Here is a 16,346-nt window from a genome sequence, read left to right as displayed (position 1 = left end):
AAGAAGATGTCCAATTGAAGTTTCTGAAGCTCGATTAATCGCAATGGTAGCGGGCGGCAGAGCAAGAACTGAACCTGCGTCGAATCAGCCCGACGCGTCGCCTTTTGGGAAGCTCAACGGGGCGATGATGAAGTGAACCTAAGGGCAGCCTCATCCAGAGTGAAATCAACACCATATGAGAGATTAGGAACTCTGGATGTGTGCTGTGACGGAGGCGGTGTCGGCGACCGACGCGTCGCGACGGCGTCCAGAAGAGGACCGGAGGGACCAACGTCGATGCTGGTAGCGAGGCTAGCTTTCAGTCTACAGGACAAACAGCATCGATCCAGTTAATTTTCAAGACGCATGAAAAAGAAAACTTTGCCAGAAGTCAGCTCGACGCTTCTCCCCTCCCCGACCCTCTCCCTCAGCTTCAAACGGCCATCTTCCACCGACGCCTTCTTTCTTGTCCTGCTATCGCCATGGATAATATTCACTTGACTCGGTCACCTTCATCCTCACCTCCTCCTCCTCCCCTGATTCTACCTCTCGAGCTCTTCCCTCTCGTCCTCTCGCACCTCCAATCCCCAGCACATCTTCGATCCGCTTCCCTCGTCTCTCGAGCGTTCAACCGTTTCGCGAACGAGATCCTTTACCAACACTGCTGGGTGAAGCCATGGGAGAAGGGAGCTGAAGCAAAGGTGAGCGCTCAGAAGGTCTTTGAAGCGAAGGAGGGCGAGAAGAAGAGGAGAGGGAAGGAGGACCGAGCTGACCATCTTCCTTCCTTCCTAGCTCCCTTTGCTCTTCGATACACTGGGACGGGTTCCCGAGCTCTCCAAACTCGTCAGGAAACTGGGTAAGACCATCTCTCATCTTCCAGGAACCACACGCCCTCCCTGAGCTCAAAAACTTCTTCGGTTTCTCGCAGAGATCCGCTCGTATCCGCCGCCCATCAACCTCCCTCCTTCCCTCGCCTCTACGACGCTCCTCACCCTTCTTTCCCTACCCAACATCACCTCTCTCTCCTGGACTAGAGATCGCTCTCTCTCGACGGCTCTCCTCTCGGTCATCTCAAGCTGCATGCCGAATCTGGTCGAGCTCGAGCTCAACGCTCACAGTGGCGGAGTGTTCGAGCCCGAAGGATTGTTGAAGATAGAGGGTTTGAAAAGATTGGGGCTGATTATGCCGGATAGAGGTGTTGTTGGACTTCTGGGAAGGTGGTTTGAGATTCTGAAGGAGAAGGGGGGCGGACTCGAACGGCTCTCGATCATCGCTCAGGTCAGCTCGTCTTCTTTCCTCCTGCTCGAGCCAGGGAAGGGCTTTTCAGATTATTTGACTCAAAGCGTATCTGTCTTTGCTCTGAACGCTCAGTCTTCACCACTCGTCACGGACGAGCTCCTCATCGAGGCCGCTCCTTCTCTCTCCAACCTCACCCACCTCTCCCTCACTTCCCTCACGAAGGTCTCGACCGCCTCCGTCCTCCTCCTCCTCGTCACCGCCTCTTTACCATCGGAAAACCCTCGATCATCGTATTATCCACGAGGAATAACCCATCTTTCTCTCGAGCATCTCCCTCGGGTCTCCCTTTCGGAACTTCAAGTCGCGTCGCCTTCCCTCTCCGCTCCAAGCTTCACCTACCTCTCGCTCACCTACCCAACGCCATCATCAGAGCCATCCGATGAGCTATTGATCTCAAATATCCTCGCTCCTCACGAGAAAACGCTTCAAACTCTTCACCTCTCCACTCCCATCCCCAAATTCCCCTCGACTCATTTCATCCTCCCTTCGTTCGGTCTCCCAAACCTCACTCTTCTCTCTCTTCCCTCGCCAATCTTCCTCAAACTGGACCTCGATCTCCCTTCTCTCCTACCCAACCTCAAATGGCTCTTTCTCCCCGTCCAAGGCCACCTTTGGAGTCGACTCCTGGAGGTCGTCGGGAGTGGATCGTGGGAGCAGGGACTCAGGACTGTACACGTCGTTAGCCCTCACGCTGGAGCTGAAGGACGAGGTGCATGGGAACCTGGGATGGCAGAGCTTGGAGAGATGGCCAAGAAGGGCAAAGGGTTGAAACAGGTGGGCTTCCGGACGCGATGCTACGACGTGAGTGTTTCGTTTTCTTCGCCGCGTCTGCTTTCTTTTTTTCGACTCCCTTCGCTGACTGGAGGCTCCCTCTCGTCGATACCGGTTCATTGGTCTACAGGTCCATCGGTTCGAGGAGATCGACACGGATTACTGGTCGAAGAACGTGGGGAAGACGAAGGAGAGAGTCGAGCTGGTTCGGTTCGACACCGAGCTCGGAGGACGCGTCCCTGACGTTTTTTCTCTAGGTAGATTTCTAGGATAAGACTTTATGTATTCGCGTAGCTTGTCATCTGTGCAGATCTGACCTGAAAGAATCGTTAGAAGGTGAACTGAGAAATGGACTCCTGCGCCGACGCTTGGATTCCCTCGAGGAGAAGAGAAAGAGTCTGGACGCTCTCTCTCTCTCTCTCCTCTCACCCTCACCCTCCCTCTCCCCCTTTCTCTCGTACGTCCTCTTTCTCGATCCATCCAACTCTACCCGAGCTCCCCACCACTCGAACATACTTCTAACCGCCTTTTCTTCCCCTCTTTCTTGCTATCTTTCACTCGCAAACAGCCTTCCCTCCCTTCTCCCTTCCCTTCTCCCCTTCCCCCTCCCTTCCCCTCTAAAACTATGGCCGATCACGAGGATCTTGTACGTGCTATCGAATCTCTTCGATTTCTTCTTTCACCTTGTATACTGATTCTCCCTTGCATTACTCTGCTTGACCTGTAGGTTGACTACGAAGAGGACGAGGCCATCGCGCCGGAGATTGTCAAGTCGGAGGCTGTTTCCAACGGACTCTCCGCTGATGGAGAGAAGGACAAGAAGGGTTCTTACGTCGGAATTCACTCGACTGGTTTCAGGTTAGTAAATCGCTCTCTTTTCGTGCTGGTTGATGGCTGAGAGGAGGAAGAGGAGCGGGAAGGAAGAAGGGAGGTGGCGAAGGGAAGGAGAAGGAGGTCTCGCGTTTGGTCGAGAGAGCCTAGGATGTCTTCTAGGGGTGGTGGCGAGCTCTAGATGGCAGGGATGGTCGAAGATTGAGCTAGGGCGCTGCAGAGAGCTCCACCAAAGCTGGATGGGCGAAGGGGAACGCAGGGAAGGTGCAGAGAGCGTCGAGGTGGCGACGTTCCTTCTAGCCCTTCTCCTTCCCTCCCTCTCTTTCCCCTCCCCACGCGTCCACAGATTACGAGAGGCCACCATTTGAGCTGTTGTACTGATCTTGCCTTCCTCCTTACACTCTCTCCAGGGATTTCCTCCTCAAGCCTGAGTTGCTTCGAGCTATCTCCGACCTCGGATTCGAGCACCCTTCCGAAGGTACGTTTCTTCTGCTCCTCCCTTCCTTCCCTTCCTCTGCGATGGACGCCTAACGAGCGTTCTTCTTCCTCTTTATTCACTCCCACAGTCCAGCAGGAGTGTGTTCCTCAGTCTATCCTCGGAATGGACGTCCTTTGCCAGGCCAAGTCCGGAATGGGAAAGACCGCCGTCTTCGTCCTCGCCACCCTTCAGCAGATCGAGCCCGTCGATGGAGAGGTCGCCGTCGTCGTTCTCTGCCACACCCGAGAGCTCGCCTACCAGATCAAGAACGAGTACGCTCGATTCTCCAAGTTCATGCCCGACCTTCGAACTTCGGTCTTCTACGGAGGAACCCAGGTCAAGAACGATATCGAGATCCTCAAGTCCAAGGACAAGTGCCCTCACATCGTCGTCGGAACTCCTGGACGACTCAACGCCCTCGTCAGGGACAAGGCTCTCAACGGAGCCACCGTCAAGCACTTCGTTCTCGATGAGTGCGACAAGCTCCTCGAGCAGCTCGGTTAGTTCTACCTTCAAACCCTTCATCCAACCTTCAACGAGCAACCCCACTCCTTCCTCGACCCGACCCGACTCGACCTCGATCCTCTCCCTCCCACGCGATGGACTCGAACACTGGCCGTCAGGTCTTACGGCTTCGTCGTCCGGCCGGTTAGATCAGGTAGTTTCGAGCCCAGGGGAACGTCGAGGAGGGAGGAAACAGAGGTCACCTCAAGTCGCTCCTTCGACAACCATCTTACCCCTTCCCTCCCCTGCTCCTCTTCAACATCGCCCTTTTCAACCCATCTTTCTTCGGGAGGCCGTCAGCAAGAGCTCCTCGATCTTCGAAGGTCGAGGTAGCGACGCGTCCTTCTCCCTTCGACTCGAGAACTTTGGATTCAACGATGGACCTCGACGTCGCCTCCTCCTCCTTCTCTCCTTCTCCTCTTCGCACTTTCCTCGCCTACCCCGTCCGTCGACACGGGTCATCGCCCTCCACTGGTCCTCGCTCCTTCTCGTCGTCTCTCAACCCGAAATCAAAACCCGAAATTCTCACTCTCCTCCCTCCCTCTTCTTTACCTCTCCCCTTCCACCGTCACCCCGTCGATCTTTCCTCGCTCGTCCTCGTTCGTTCTTGCTCTCCCTTCTCCTCGTCTTTGCACGGGTGTGAACAGACATGCGACGAGATGTTCAGGAGATCTTCCGAATGACTCCCCACCACAAGCAGGTTCGTCTCATCCCTTTCCTTCCTCTCCTTCCCTCGGAACGACTCGAGCTGACCTCACCCTCTTTCTCCTCTCCCTCTTTCTTCTAGGTTATGATGTTCTCCGCCACCCTCGGAAAGGAGGTTCGACTGACTTGCAAGAAGTTCATGCAGAACGTGGGTCTCGACGTCTCTTCTTTCAATCGCGTCGAGTCCGTAGAACGACGCTGACCTTTCCTCTCCCTTCCTCTGTTCCTCTCAGCCTCTCGAGATCTACGTCGACGACGAGACCAAGCTCACCCTCCACGGTCTCCAGCAATACTATGTCAAGCTCGAGGAGAAGGAGAAGAACAGGAAGTTGAACGACCTCCTCGACTCCCTGGAGTTCAACCAGGTTCGTTTCTCTTCCTTCCTCCCTTTTCAACGTCGAATTCGAGACCCGAAACTGATCGGCTTTCTTTCCCCGCTTCCCTCCAGGTCTGCATTTTCGTCAAGTCCGTCGCTCGAGCCACCCAGCTCGACAAGCTCCTCCAGGAGTGCAACTTCCCTTCGATCTGCATCCACTCCGGTCTCACCCAGGACCAGCGGTTCGTTTCCTTTCCTTTCGCCTGACCTACCACTTCCAAGAACCGCAACTCACCTCGTCCTTTCGTGTCTTCGCCGTCTCAGAATCGAGAGGTACCAGCAGTTCAAGGCTTTCGAGAAGCGAATCCTCGTCTGCACTGATATCTTCGGACGAGGAATCGATATCGAGCGAGTCAACATCGTCATCAACTACGATCAGTCGACTGATGCCGATTCGTACCTTCACCGAGTCGGGTGAGTCGAGATCCTCTTCCTCAATTCGCGTCGAACCAGACTTCGAGCTGACCGTTCCTCCCCTCTCTCTCCCTCTCCAGACGAGCTGGTCGATTCGGAACCCGAGGACTCGCCATCACCTTCATCACCTCCGAGGCCGATTCCGAGATCCTCGTACGTTTTCTCCCTCCTTCGTTACCACACCACGCGTCCACTGACCCTCCACTCCTCCTTCGACTCAACAGAAAGCCATCCAGGCCCGATTCGAGGTCAAGGTCGAGCCTCTCCCTGAGACGATCGATGCCTCGACTTACATGACGTGAGTCTCTTTCCTCTTCCATCTCCTCTCGACCCTCGAGGAGTCAGAGCTGACCTGCCTTCCATTCTTCGTGCGTTCCTCAGGAGTTAAACGGTTCCGGGCCTTGTCGTCGCCTTTTCCTTCTTTCGGCCTTTTGCCACTGCATCTCTTTTTTTCACCTACCTCCTTTTGTTTTCACCCCTCCCCTCACGTCTCTCTTTTGACCCTTCGATAACCCAAATGAATCTTGTGTACTAGCTGCGATGTGGAGGAGCGATGATTTGAGCAAGAGCAAGAACTTAGAAGAGCGAAGAGGTTGGAGTCGAGCGAGAATACTTTCCAGAAGAAAGACCTTCGGTTCCGGTGAGAGAGGCCTGCTTTCACTCGCTCGGCAAGATGAGTGAGCCCTGATCTCAATTGGAGGACAAAGACTGGAAGAGGAAGGGAAGGAATTGGTGAGCTCGTTCTGACTTTCAGCCCTCCTTCCTTCCAACGCCCATCTTCTCCTCAGCCCTCCAACTTCTTCCTCCTCCCAGCATGCCGGTCGACGTCGATCTACTCACAGGCAACTCTTACCAACGAACTCAAGCCTATCGAAGATCCTATCGATCTCAGGAAGCAAGGGAGGTTGCGGCGAGAGTTGGGGTCGAGCTGCCGACGGACGAGGATGTTTTTGGTGGATTCGGAGACGTGCTTCACGCGTGAGTTTTATCCCACTATCATGCTATGGCCACAGCTACTCCCTGCAGTTCTCGGTAGAGCTTGGTAGCTGCCTCGTCGTGGAATGATGAAGGAGGAGAGGAAGGGACGAACAGTCGAAGAGAGTTCTCGCTCAACTCGTTGCTGATGGTTCGCCTTCTCCTCCCTCCTTGTAGCCTAATCTTCAACGGCGACGACTCGGACAGGAACCTGAAGCTCATCTTCGGACGGAACTACCTCGACAACATCGGAAGAGGACGTCTCCAGGATCACAGAGCGGCCATCGAACTTCAGAGCTTCGGGCTGGAGTGGTACGAACGGGGACGCTCGTCGATCCCAGCGTCCTTGGAAGCAGACTCGATAGCTCTCAACACGGTGAACAGGTTCTACGCGGGAACTCTGGTGAGCAGCTTCAACGTTTCCGTCTGTGGAGAGAAAGGAAGGAAAGAGCGCTTGGTTCGAACGATCCGAGGCTGATCTTCTCGCATTCTTTCTCAGTCACTCCCTCCTCTACCCTCCAACTCAACCTACTTCTCTCATCGCCACTTTTTTCCTCCACCTGCCACCACCATGTTCGAATCTCGCGCAGATCTCTTCACCGGGGAGCGACGGTACGTTCTGAAGGATAACCCCGACACCGCCCTCGTCTTCGCCTCCTTCTCTTGCCCAAGGAATGGCCTACCAGGAGCTCGAGGATACTGGTCTGTCCTAGCAGGTCCTCTAGGATCAGGGAACTCGCGAGTAGAGCACTACGGAGCTCTGGAACCGTCGGATCAAGCGGACACGAATCAGCGAGCTGCCCTTCAAGCTCTCATCGAAGCTCTCGGACTCGAGCCTTGGAGGTCGCTTGGATTCAAGAGGATCATCATTGCGATGAGCTCGGAGTATACTGTGCTTGGATTAGCGGAGAGGGTCGAGGGGTGGAAGGCGAGAGGGTGGAAGCTGTCGAGTGGGAGACCGACAGCAAACGTTGACCTTTGGACACAGGTGCTCGCACGGGTCGAGTTCTGGGAGAGATTCGGGGTAGAGATTCTGATGTGGGAGGTGAAGAAGGGAGTGAATAGGGATGCGAACGGATTGCTGAGGCACGCTGAGGTGAGTAACTTGCGCTTGACGCGATTTTCCCTTGCACCGGTGCTGATGCTCGTGCTGGTTTCCAGGCTCGATACGGTCCTCACTACGCGTATTAGATGGCCTTCGACGTAAATATACATTCCATGTCCCTGAGGTGTGATTCAAAAGATGGAGAATCAAATTGACGGCGCGACGGTCGAACGAGAGTGAGGGATGGTTTTTCTGACTTCTTACTTGATCTTCTTTGTTGTAGGATGGGATCAGCTCAAGACCGAATATAGGGGTTTTGAGAGAGGCTCCTAGTGGGTTCTCGAGGTGCGAACGGCCTTGAAGAATGAGAGAGAGAGGGTTGGAGGGATTGAAGGAGACGCGTCGCGGATTCGACCAGCCTTCGTTCGACTCTTCTACCGTCCCACTTTTGGAATCGGGGTCTCAATCGGATGGAATCATAGTTAACTCTTGACTTAAGACATACCTCGTCCAAGCGAATATATATATTTCTTCGTCAACAACGAGCGAGATTAACAGCTCGGCGGGCCATCTTCTTATCATCCCCTCGCCATGTTCTACTTTGAGCCGTAAGAGAGAGAACCTTCCTGCCTCTCAATCTGCCGACGAGTCTCGGATAGGAGCTCTAACGAGTCTGACGTAGGCCGAGGACGGTGCTGAGTTGGGAAGAAAGAAGGATTTCCATGCCAACCTTGTTTCCTCTTTCGGTCGAGTCGAAGCAAAAGAAGGACGCGTCCGGCGGGTTTCTTATCTTGCCCTCCGCTTTTGGATCGATTTCTCCGCCGTTTCTTGTAGGGTTCCTCGAGTTGGAAGAAGCATAGAGATTGAGATCTTAATGGGTTGATTCTGCCTATGCTAGTCCGAAGCAAGGAAAGAGAAGGGAGGACGAGACAGTGCAGCTGAAACGTCGAATGACTGCTCGTTCGACCTCCCTCCCTCCTCGTCTCTCCTCAACCCTCCACAACCCTCTCCTCCCTCGCAGAGATTGTCCGCACCTCTTCTCCTCTTCCCTTCCTCGGATTAAATCCCTTCTAGAAACTCAAAAACTCTCAAATCAACAGAAGGTCTCGGGCAGACGGAGCACAAACGAACGACCTCCTTCCTTCCCTTGAACTCGCTCTCCTCTCTCGCCCCCTTCCTGCTCTCCCCCAAACCACCACCATCTCCCGATCAACAAACTCTCATCAAACCACTTCCTCCCTCTCCTCTTCACCTCCCTCCTAATCAACTTTCAACTTCTCTCTTTCTCTACTGGCTCCCTTGAACCTCCTCGTCCCTCCGTCCTCGACGATGACATCGAACGCTGTTTCGACTCCAAGGAGGGAGCCTCGAGAGCAAGTAGGAAACTACCTCTTGGGTTCAGAGATCGGAAGAGGGTCTTTCGCTACGGTACTAAGAGGATACAAGGCTGTAAGTAGGAATTTGTCTAGGTTGAAAAATGTGGAAGGGAAGGTTGGGAGAAGAGGTGGAAGGAGCTCAACCACAAAAGGGAGGGAGGGAGGAGGGATGGGTGAGCTGTTGTCGAACCCCTCTTCCTTCCTCCGGCTTTCCGTTGGGGAGAAGGAACGGATCTCAATCAGGTCTAGGCCGGATTAATAGACTCTTACAGTCTTACGACTGAAGAGGAAGGATCGTACATGTCCCCCTTAGGCGAAAGAGAAAGGAAGGGAGGGAGAGAGAAGAAGACAAGCTCGCGCGTGGATGATGTCGCCACCCTCGTCTCCTCTAGCTTGCCACCCTGCTTCCACGTCTTTACATCTCTTCGCTTCCCTCTCGAGATCATGTTGTTGCTGACTCTGCTCCGGATACGTCTTCTTGTTCTCAGTCTACTCGGGAAACCATCGCCATCAAGGTCGTTCAGCGCAACAAGATGACCTCCAAGCTGCTCGAGAACCTCGAAGCTGAGATCGCCATCCTCAAAGCTATCGATCATCCAAACATCGTAGGACTAGAGGACTGCATCGTTCGTACCATCGTCTTCCTTGCTCCCACTCGCCACTCCTTCGTTATCTCTCGTCGATCCCTCAAACGAGGAACGAACTGACCTCCCTCGGTCTCTCTCTCTGTCCCTCCCCGGCCTCCTCCTCCTTCGCCTTTCGCAGAAGCAAGAAGACAAGATCTACCTCATCATGGACTACTGCTCGGGTGGAGACCTCTCCTTCTACATCAAGAAGAGAGGAAGGTTATCGAGCTTGGACTACATCCCAGAGGGAGGGACGAAACCTCAGTACTGGCCTCATCCCGAAGAGGGAGGACTCGACGAGGTCGTCGTTAGGTGCTTCTTGGGACAGCTCGGTGAGTCCTCTGCGTTCCTTTCTTCAAGATCGGGAAGTAGGAGCTGATATCGTTGTTCTGGTCGTTCCTCTAGCTCTGGCGTTGAAGTTCTTGAGATCGCAGAACCTCATTCATCGAGACATCAAGCCTCAGGTGAGCGACCTCCGCGCGTGTCGGTTGAGAGGGGTTTTGTCTTCGTGCTGACGTTTCTCCTTCTTTCCTTTCGTCTAGAACCTGCTTCTTCAACCTTCGACGGCTACTGAGGTCGCTGCTGGTCATCCTCTCGGAATTCCGATCCTTAAGGTCGCCGACTTTGGGTTCGCTCGGTTCTTGGAGGGAGCGAGCATGGCTGAGACGCTTTGTGGGTCACCGTGAGTCGTTCTTCTTTCTTCTGCTCTCTACATCATTCGAAGAGGTAGACTGACGTCCGTTCTCGTCGCTCTCCGATTCTTTCTAGGCTCTACATGGCTCCCGAGATCCTCCGTTACGAGAAGTACGACGCGAAGGCCGATCTCTGGTCCGTTGGAACCGTCCTCTACGAGATGTCGGTCGGTCGTCCTCCCTTCAAGGCTCAGAATCACGTCGAACTCCTCAAGAAGATCGAACGAGGAGAGGATCGGATCCGGTTTCCTGACGAGAAGTCGGGTTGGGCGACGCCGACGACGGAGGGAGGAGTCAAGGCTCTTCCAGTCAGTCGAGGATTGAAGGAGCTGATTCGAGGTCTGCTCAAGAGGAACCCCGTTCAGAGGATGGGCTTCGAGGAGTTCTTCAGGAACGACGTCGTTCGGTCGGAAACAGAGAAGATGGGGCGAGAACCCGAACTGCATCCCATCCCCAAACCTCCTCCCTCGATGCAACCTACCTCCTCGACTCCTCCCACCGATTCCTCCATGGTCAAACTCCTTCCATCTCGACCCACTCCTCCTTCAAACCCTCCAGAACCTCGCTCCTCGTCGTCGGACCATCGGCTTCCAGCTCCAACTCCAACGCGTCCAGCTCCTCCTCCTCCTCCCTTCGCTCTCCCTCTTCCAGCCTCTCCAACTCTCGGTCACATCTCTCCTCACAACTCCAACCCTTCTTCATCCTCTCCATCATCAGCTGGCACGGTTCGACCTTCCTACCACCCTCCTCCGATATCTCCAACCCTCCCTCAACCGTCTCGTTTCAACTCGTCGAGCCAATCTCCCGCACCTTCCACTCCAACCTCTCCTCGAGGACAAATGGTTCGTCGCCAGAGCTTCGAGCCGAAGTATATCGTCGGAGGAACCGTCGAGTCGGATGGGAGCGAGCACGGGAGGTTCGGATCGGGAGTCGGACCTGTCGAGATTGCGAGGACGGCGAGTGGGTCGAGAAGACCGTCGATGCAGAGACATTCCTCCGGTTCTGGCTCGGGAGGAGTTGGGTTCGGAGACGAGGATGACGATCCTGGGAAGGATTACGTCGTCGTTGAGAAGAGAACGGTTGAGATCAATGCTTTGGCGGATGGTGAATACCCTTTTTCTTTCTTCGACGCGTCTTTGCTTCCCATCGCTCCCTTCCTTCCTTCTGACCTTCTTCCCTCGTCTCGCTCAACAGAACTCGACGCAGCCGCTCGTGGACCAGCAACCGTCAACCGTCGACGCAGCTCTCGAAGTCTTCTCAGTCGTCCCATCTCAGCTCTCACCACGACCTCAGGCCAGAGCCCTCCCCTCGGCGGCAACTCCTTCTCCCCTTCCTCGAACTCCTTCGCCCTCTCCATCACTCCTCCCTTCGCCCTTGCCTCGTCACCCAACAGACCTTCTCCCCTCCATCACCAACACTCCTCCTCCCTCACACGTCCTCTCTCGATTCCTCAGGCCGTTACCAACTCTCCCGCTCCTCAGCAGCAGAGCAGCGTCTCCTCGGCCAACAGTCTCATCCCTTCCTCCCAACGATACTCCTCGTCGCCAGGAACCGTCGGAGCGTTGGCTCGAGCTCTCTCCGCCGCTTCAGGTCGTCTCTTCGGAACAAGTCCTTCGTCGCCAGGAGGAGGAGCGGGAGTCGTCGCTCGAGCAACAGCCAGGAGGAAAGCTCTCATCCGATCAGGAGACGTCGACGCAGCTGAGGAGTCTCTCATTCTCCTCCTCGAGGATCTCTCCCAGAAGGCCGTCGTGGTGATCGAGCTCGCAGACTCGAAGGTCGGTCAGATCTTGCACCAGGGAGGAGGAAGCGCACTCGCAACGTCGGACAACTCTCCAGGATCGTCGTCAGGCTTCCAGCTCTACCTCTCGGGACTCGCTCAGAAGGAGACCAAGAGGAGATCGTCGTCGAACGCCAACTCGAACTCGGGATCGGACAGTTCCATGATGAGAACGGACGTCGTCGCCGCCGAGGCGGTCAGTCTCTACATCGCCGCTCTCGCTTTGCTTCAACGAGGAGTCATCGCTGCGAAGAGCTTCCTCGAGTCTCAAGGAGGAACCTACGACGCCAGTGCGAGTGGTGACCTCAACGAAGGTCAGTAGAAGCAAGGACTCGACGTCGCTTTGTCTCGGTGTCGACGCGTCGCTGACTCCCCTTGCCTTTGCCTTTCTTCCCTCACAGCCGTCCAATGGTTCAGAGCTCGCTTCAACGAGTGCTTCGACAAGGCCGAGATCGCCAAGAGTCGATGTGGAGAGGGAGAGTACAACGTCTTCACCGACAAGATCCTCTACGACAGGGCGATGGAGATCGTGAGTTCCTCGCCTCTCCTCGTCCTCTTCGACGCGACGCTGACTCCCGTTCTTCCTTCCCTTCGAGCAGTCTCGAGCTGCTGCCATCAACGAGGCTCTCGGAGATGATCTCGTACCCATCGAACATTCCTACGAGACGGCGATCTTGATGTGGAGGACGGTTCTCGATGACACAATTCGAGAAGGGAGACCGATCGAGGAGGAGGACAAGGCGACCATCGACAAGTGTGAGTGCTCCAGTATCCCTGCTCCTTTCTTTCTTTCGCCGTTCGAGAAGCTGACTTTCACATCTCTATCTCTCTTCCTCCAGTCGTCTTCGCTGCTATGAAACGACTCGAGAGTCTCCACCGACGAATGGCAGCCTCCGCTCAAATCACGACCGCAACCCTCTCCTCCTCTCCCACTCCTTCGATGTGAACATCTCCTCCTCGTATCCTTCAGGACCACCTCATCGCCTCTGGTTCCCTCCTCCTTCCCTCTCAGTTGGACTCTTCAAACCATGCCCTTCTTCCCTTCCTTCGCCTGATCCAGTCTTCAACATTCGTCGGATCAGGGCCTCGTCGTTACTTCTCGTTCAGGTTCCGGATTCTCACCCATTCCCACCACTCCAACTTCGCGGCGTAATCACACCCTCAATCTTCCTACCCAACCTATCACTCAGGACATTCGTTCGGTCATTCGGTTCGGTCCCAACCTCAAACTCACCCTCCTCTCCCCTCCATCTCAACTCAACCCACCTCGTCCTCCAACCTCTCTCCCGACTCGCAATCGTCTTCGCATCCCCTCGTTCGGCGACTTTCTTACACGCCAGCTTCATTTATCTGTCTATTCTTTCGGTTCCCCATCCCAAGAGTGAGTCTCCTTCTCTCATCGACTCGGACTGTCTTCGTCGTCGAACTGACGCGTCTTCTCGAACAGCTCTCAACTCTCCCTCGCAACGCTTCGAACGACCCAACAACCCCTTCACTTCACTCGCATCGACTCTCTTCAACTTCACTCGTACATTTCCCTCCGCCGCTTCAAACTTTGGTGAGCCCTCTCTCCTCTCTCTCGAAATCAACCGACGCTAATCTGCCTTCGTCTCTTCGCAGTTGTACCACTACTCGCTCTCGCTCCCTCCGTGTTCTTTTCGCTCGCTCTTTTTACTCTTTGCCCCTGCCCCTCCCTTCGTGCGCGTCGTTTTCAGTCCGTTATCATCTGCTCTCTCTCGTGATATCCTCCTTTTGCGTCGCGTCCCTCCCTCCAACCTCCCTCACCTCTTTTTACTTAAAACCTTCGTCTTTCTGCCCTCTCTCTCTCTTGCTTCTCCTTTTGGTTATCTTGTTTCTGGTTGTATTAGCACATGAACGAGTACTTCGTTTTCTCCTTGCTTCGATTCGAGCCGAGGGAACGAAAAGAAGGAGATGGACGCGTTCAGAAGCATTTAATCTCTCTTTGCAAGAGCCGAAGCTCGGACGAACTCGGCTACGGTTCGAACAGAACGTCCCGTCATTCCCTTCATCTGGTAGGCAGATTCGGATGAAGCCTTGCAGGGAGAAAAAGAAAGAAGAAGCGAATCAGTTGGCGAAGGAGAAGAAAGAAAGACGCGTTGCTGTTCGACTCACGTCCATCGTTCCGGCGATGTCCAAATGCCCCCACTTGATGTCGGTCCTGTCCTTCTCTTCTCCAGTGAGACCGTGAACGAATTCTTTAAGGAAGGCAGCGGCGATGCAGGCTCCTCCGTATTTCGCTCCGATCTGAGGAGGGCGATCGTCCAAAAAGAGAGGGGAACGAAGGCGTCAGAAACGATACAAGAGAACGAAAGATCGACGATAAAGAGAGAGAGACTAACGTTGCACAAGTCCGCGTTGGTTCCTCTCATCGTTTGAGTGTAGGTATCGTCAAGGGGCATTCTCTGTCGGCGAGAAAGAGAAGAAGGGAGGGTAGGTCAGCGATGAGCCTTCTCCTTTCCCTTTCGTCCTCGCTCGAACCCACCCAGAGGAGATCGTGTTCTCGCTTCCCAGCGGCCTCAAGATCCTCCCAGAGAGAAGTGTCGCTACAGTAGGCAGCGCTGAAGGTTGATCCGAGACTGATCGCTGAGGCTCCGGTCAGGGTTGCGGAGTCGAGAAGGATTCGAGGACGAAACTCCGATGAGAGGTAGTAGAGGGCGTCGGCGAGGACGAGTCTGCCTTCAGCGTCGGTGTTGTCGCTGTTAGAATATGAGGAGAACGAAGAAATTAGAAAGAACAGTCAACTCGTATCGTTCAAAAGTGGGAAGGAAAGGAAGATGAACGCACACCTCGATTGATTTCCCGTTCATGGCGAAGATCCTGTGAATTGAGGAGAAGGAAGAAAGCTTCAGTAATCGTAAAAGGAGAAGATGTGTAGACTCATCGAGCTTACACGTCTCCAGGTTTCGTAGCAGAAGGTCCCGGCATGTTTTCAGCCAAAGGAGTGCAGGTAACGAGTCGCGTCCTCACTCCGAGTTTCGCAATGGCGTACGTAGCTCCGACCCTGTAAAATGAAGAGATCGCTCAGAAGGTAGCTTGTGAAAATTCTGTCGAGTCACTCACATCCCTGCTGCTCCGCCTGCGAGAGAGAATTTAACGAGTCAGAACCGTTCAGTCCTCTTCGCGTCGCTCTCCCGTTCACGACTCACCCATATCGCCGCGCATCAACTTCATATCAGCACCAGCCTTCAGAGAAATTCCTCCAGAGTCAAACGTGATTCCCTTTCCTACGAGTCCGATAGGTCGATCGTCCTGGCACTCGGGATGAGAATAGTGGATTTCGAGGAAGTTCGCAGGGGTGTGGGTCCCAGCGGTCACAGAGAGGAAGGAGTTCATCTGAAGTTTCGGGTGGACCAAGACAACAGCGAGTACATGGAAGGTTAAAGCAGATCAGTGTCAATGGAGAAAGGGGAGAAGGAGAAAGGCAAAGCACGACGCGTGAGACGCACCTTTTTCTCTCGAGCCCAGGCTGACAAGAAGAAGGTACGGTCAGCTTTAGGTCCCAGTTTCGAGCTTGGGAGTATACTTACCTTCGTCTCTAATGATAACCTCAACGTTGGGGACGTCTTTGAAGAGAGCGGCGGCTCTTTCGCAGAAGATCTGAGAAGAGGGAGGAGACGGAAAGGTCAGCTTGAGGAGGAAAACCTCGAGCTGGAGATGAGTGTAGACTCACCTCAGGGGTGCAGAGGTTCGCAGGAAGCTCCATGCTCTCACGGGCCCAGTTCTGAGCTGTTCAGGCAAAGGGCAAAGACAATAATGAGCTCTCTGTTTCGACGGGAGGAAAGAAGGGAAAGTCGAGCTCACCATCTGCATATATTTTGCCAGTCTCCCAATCGAGCTCTCCCTTCGAGGATGCTACAGTCTCTGCTGAAGGTCTGAGAGTGATGGAAGGTCCGTTCTCGTTATCCTTGAGAGCGGAAGCAAGAGCTGGAGAGCCATGAGCAGTCTTGAGGTTGAGGTAGCGGAAGAGGGCGAGGGTCGAGGCGGTTCCTGTTTGAAATGCGACCAAGGAGTCAGACTTTCAGAGAAGTAGGTAGACGTCTTGAGAAAGCTCGAGCCTAACATCGAATTCACATCCGAGAAGACTCACCAGCGGCATGTCCCTTTCCAAGAGCTGCGATCTCAACGACTCCTTTGGCTCCTGCATCCCTCAGACTCTTCACTCCCGTTCCTACAGCGACTCTGACAGGCTCGTCGCCCTCTCCTTTTCCAACAACGATGGTAGCATGAACTTTGCCTTCGGAATAGAAGATCCGAGTTTCACCTGCCTTGTTGAGGGGTCGGGAGGCTGCGTGAAGGAGTTCGATGGAGGGAGGAAGGGAGGAGGTGATGGTCGTCGAGGATCCTTCGGCAGGAATGAGATGAAGAAAAGCGTCCGACATGGTCCTACGTTGTGTTCGGAAGACGGGAGAAAGATGGGAGGTGGTTCGAGGAAGTTGGCGAAGCAGGAAGGTGGTCATTCGAGGACAAAAGAGGTCGG

General features: G+C 54.5%; 5 protein-coding genes across 5 annotated transcripts; 4 read left to right on the top strand and 1 right to left on the bottom strand.

Moving 5' to 3' along the window:
• Positions 1-424: 424 nt before the first annotated feature.
• BDY24DRAFT_440266 (uncharacterized protein) lies at positions 425-2,350 on the top strand. The gene is made up of 4 exons (XM_076644505.1): positions 425-680; positions 772-835; positions 908-2,079; positions 2,180-2,350. Exons 1-4 carry the CDS (start codon positions 462-464, stop codon positions 2,321-2,323), a joined length of 1,599 nt encoding a protein of 532 aa, XP_076497963.1. The 5' UTR covers positions 425-461; the 3' UTR covers positions 2,324-2,350.
• A 116-nt stretch (positions 2,351-2,466) lies between these two features.
• On the top strand, positions 2,467-5,898 carry SUB2 (ATP-dependent RNA helicase SUB2). Its single transcript, XM_076639838.1, has 13 exons — positions 2,467-2,506; positions 2,618-2,695; positions 2,777-2,907; positions 3,291-3,358; positions 3,447-3,857; positions 4,510-4,562; positions 4,650-4,715; positions 4,801-4,932; positions 5,016-5,125; positions 5,208-5,357; positions 5,438-5,510; positions 5,582-5,655; positions 5,739-5,898. Exons 2-13 carry the CDS (start codon positions 2,675-2,677, stop codon positions 5,743-5,745), a joined length of 1,296 nt encoding a protein of 431 aa, XP_076497962.1. The 5' UTR covers positions 2,467-2,506; positions 2,618-2,674; the 3' UTR covers positions 5,746-5,898.
• Positions 5,899-6,819: 921 nt separating this feature from the next.
• On the top strand, positions 6,820-7,744 carry BDY24DRAFT_18325 (uncharacterized protein). Its single transcript, XM_076636338.1, has 3 exons — positions 6,820-7,428; positions 7,494-7,535; positions 7,661-7,744. Exons 1-2 carry the CDS (start codon positions 6,904-6,906, stop codon positions 7,521-7,523), a joined length of 555 nt encoding a protein of 184 aa, XP_076497961.1. The 5' UTR covers positions 6,820-6,903; the 3' UTR covers positions 7,524-7,535; positions 7,661-7,744.
• An 873-nt stretch (positions 7,745-8,617) lies between these two features.
• On the top strand, positions 8,618-12,880 carry ATG1 (serine/threonine protein kinase ATG1). The gene is made up of 10 exons (XM_076636328.1): positions 8,618-8,826; positions 9,242-9,379; positions 9,519-9,711; positions 9,785-9,843; positions 9,922-10,061; positions 10,148-11,175; positions 11,266-12,162; positions 12,250-12,377; positions 12,448-12,604; positions 12,688-12,880. The coding sequence occupies exons 1-10, from the start codon at positions 8,707-8,709 to the stop codon at positions 12,792-12,794; spliced, it is 2,967 nt and encodes a 988-aa protein (XP_076497960.1). The 5' UTR covers positions 8,618-8,706; the 3' UTR covers positions 12,795-12,880.
• Positions 12,881-13,781: 901 nt separating this feature from the next.
• BDY24DRAFT_384594 (M17 family metallopeptidase) lies at positions 13,782-16,327 on the bottom strand (the record flags this gene model as incomplete). The annotated part of the gene is made up of 13 exons (XM_076639837.1): positions 13,782-13,902; positions 13,982-14,113; positions 14,209-14,271; positions 14,352-14,565; positions 14,654-14,686; positions 14,760-14,870; positions 14,930-14,945; positions 15,016-15,202; positions 15,316-15,335; positions 15,397-15,466; positions 15,540-15,595; positions 15,671-15,856; positions 15,957-16,327. Coding segments are annotated over 13 exons (1,561 nt in total), but the record flags the coding sequence as incomplete, so codon positions are not given.
• Positions 16,328-16,346: the final 19 nt, after the last annotated feature.

This window comes from Mrakia frigida (assembly GCF_051309035.1).
Source record: "Mrakia frigida strain ATCC 22029 unplaced genomic scaffold BDY24scaffold_10, whole genome shotgun sequence".
Lineage (NCBI taxonomy): Eukaryota > Fungi > Basidiomycota > Tremellomycetes > Cystofilobasidiales > Mrakiaceae > Mrakia > Mrakia frigida.
Note: the sequence above shows the minus strand (reverse complement) of the source record. Positions and strands in the feature narration are given on the sequence as shown.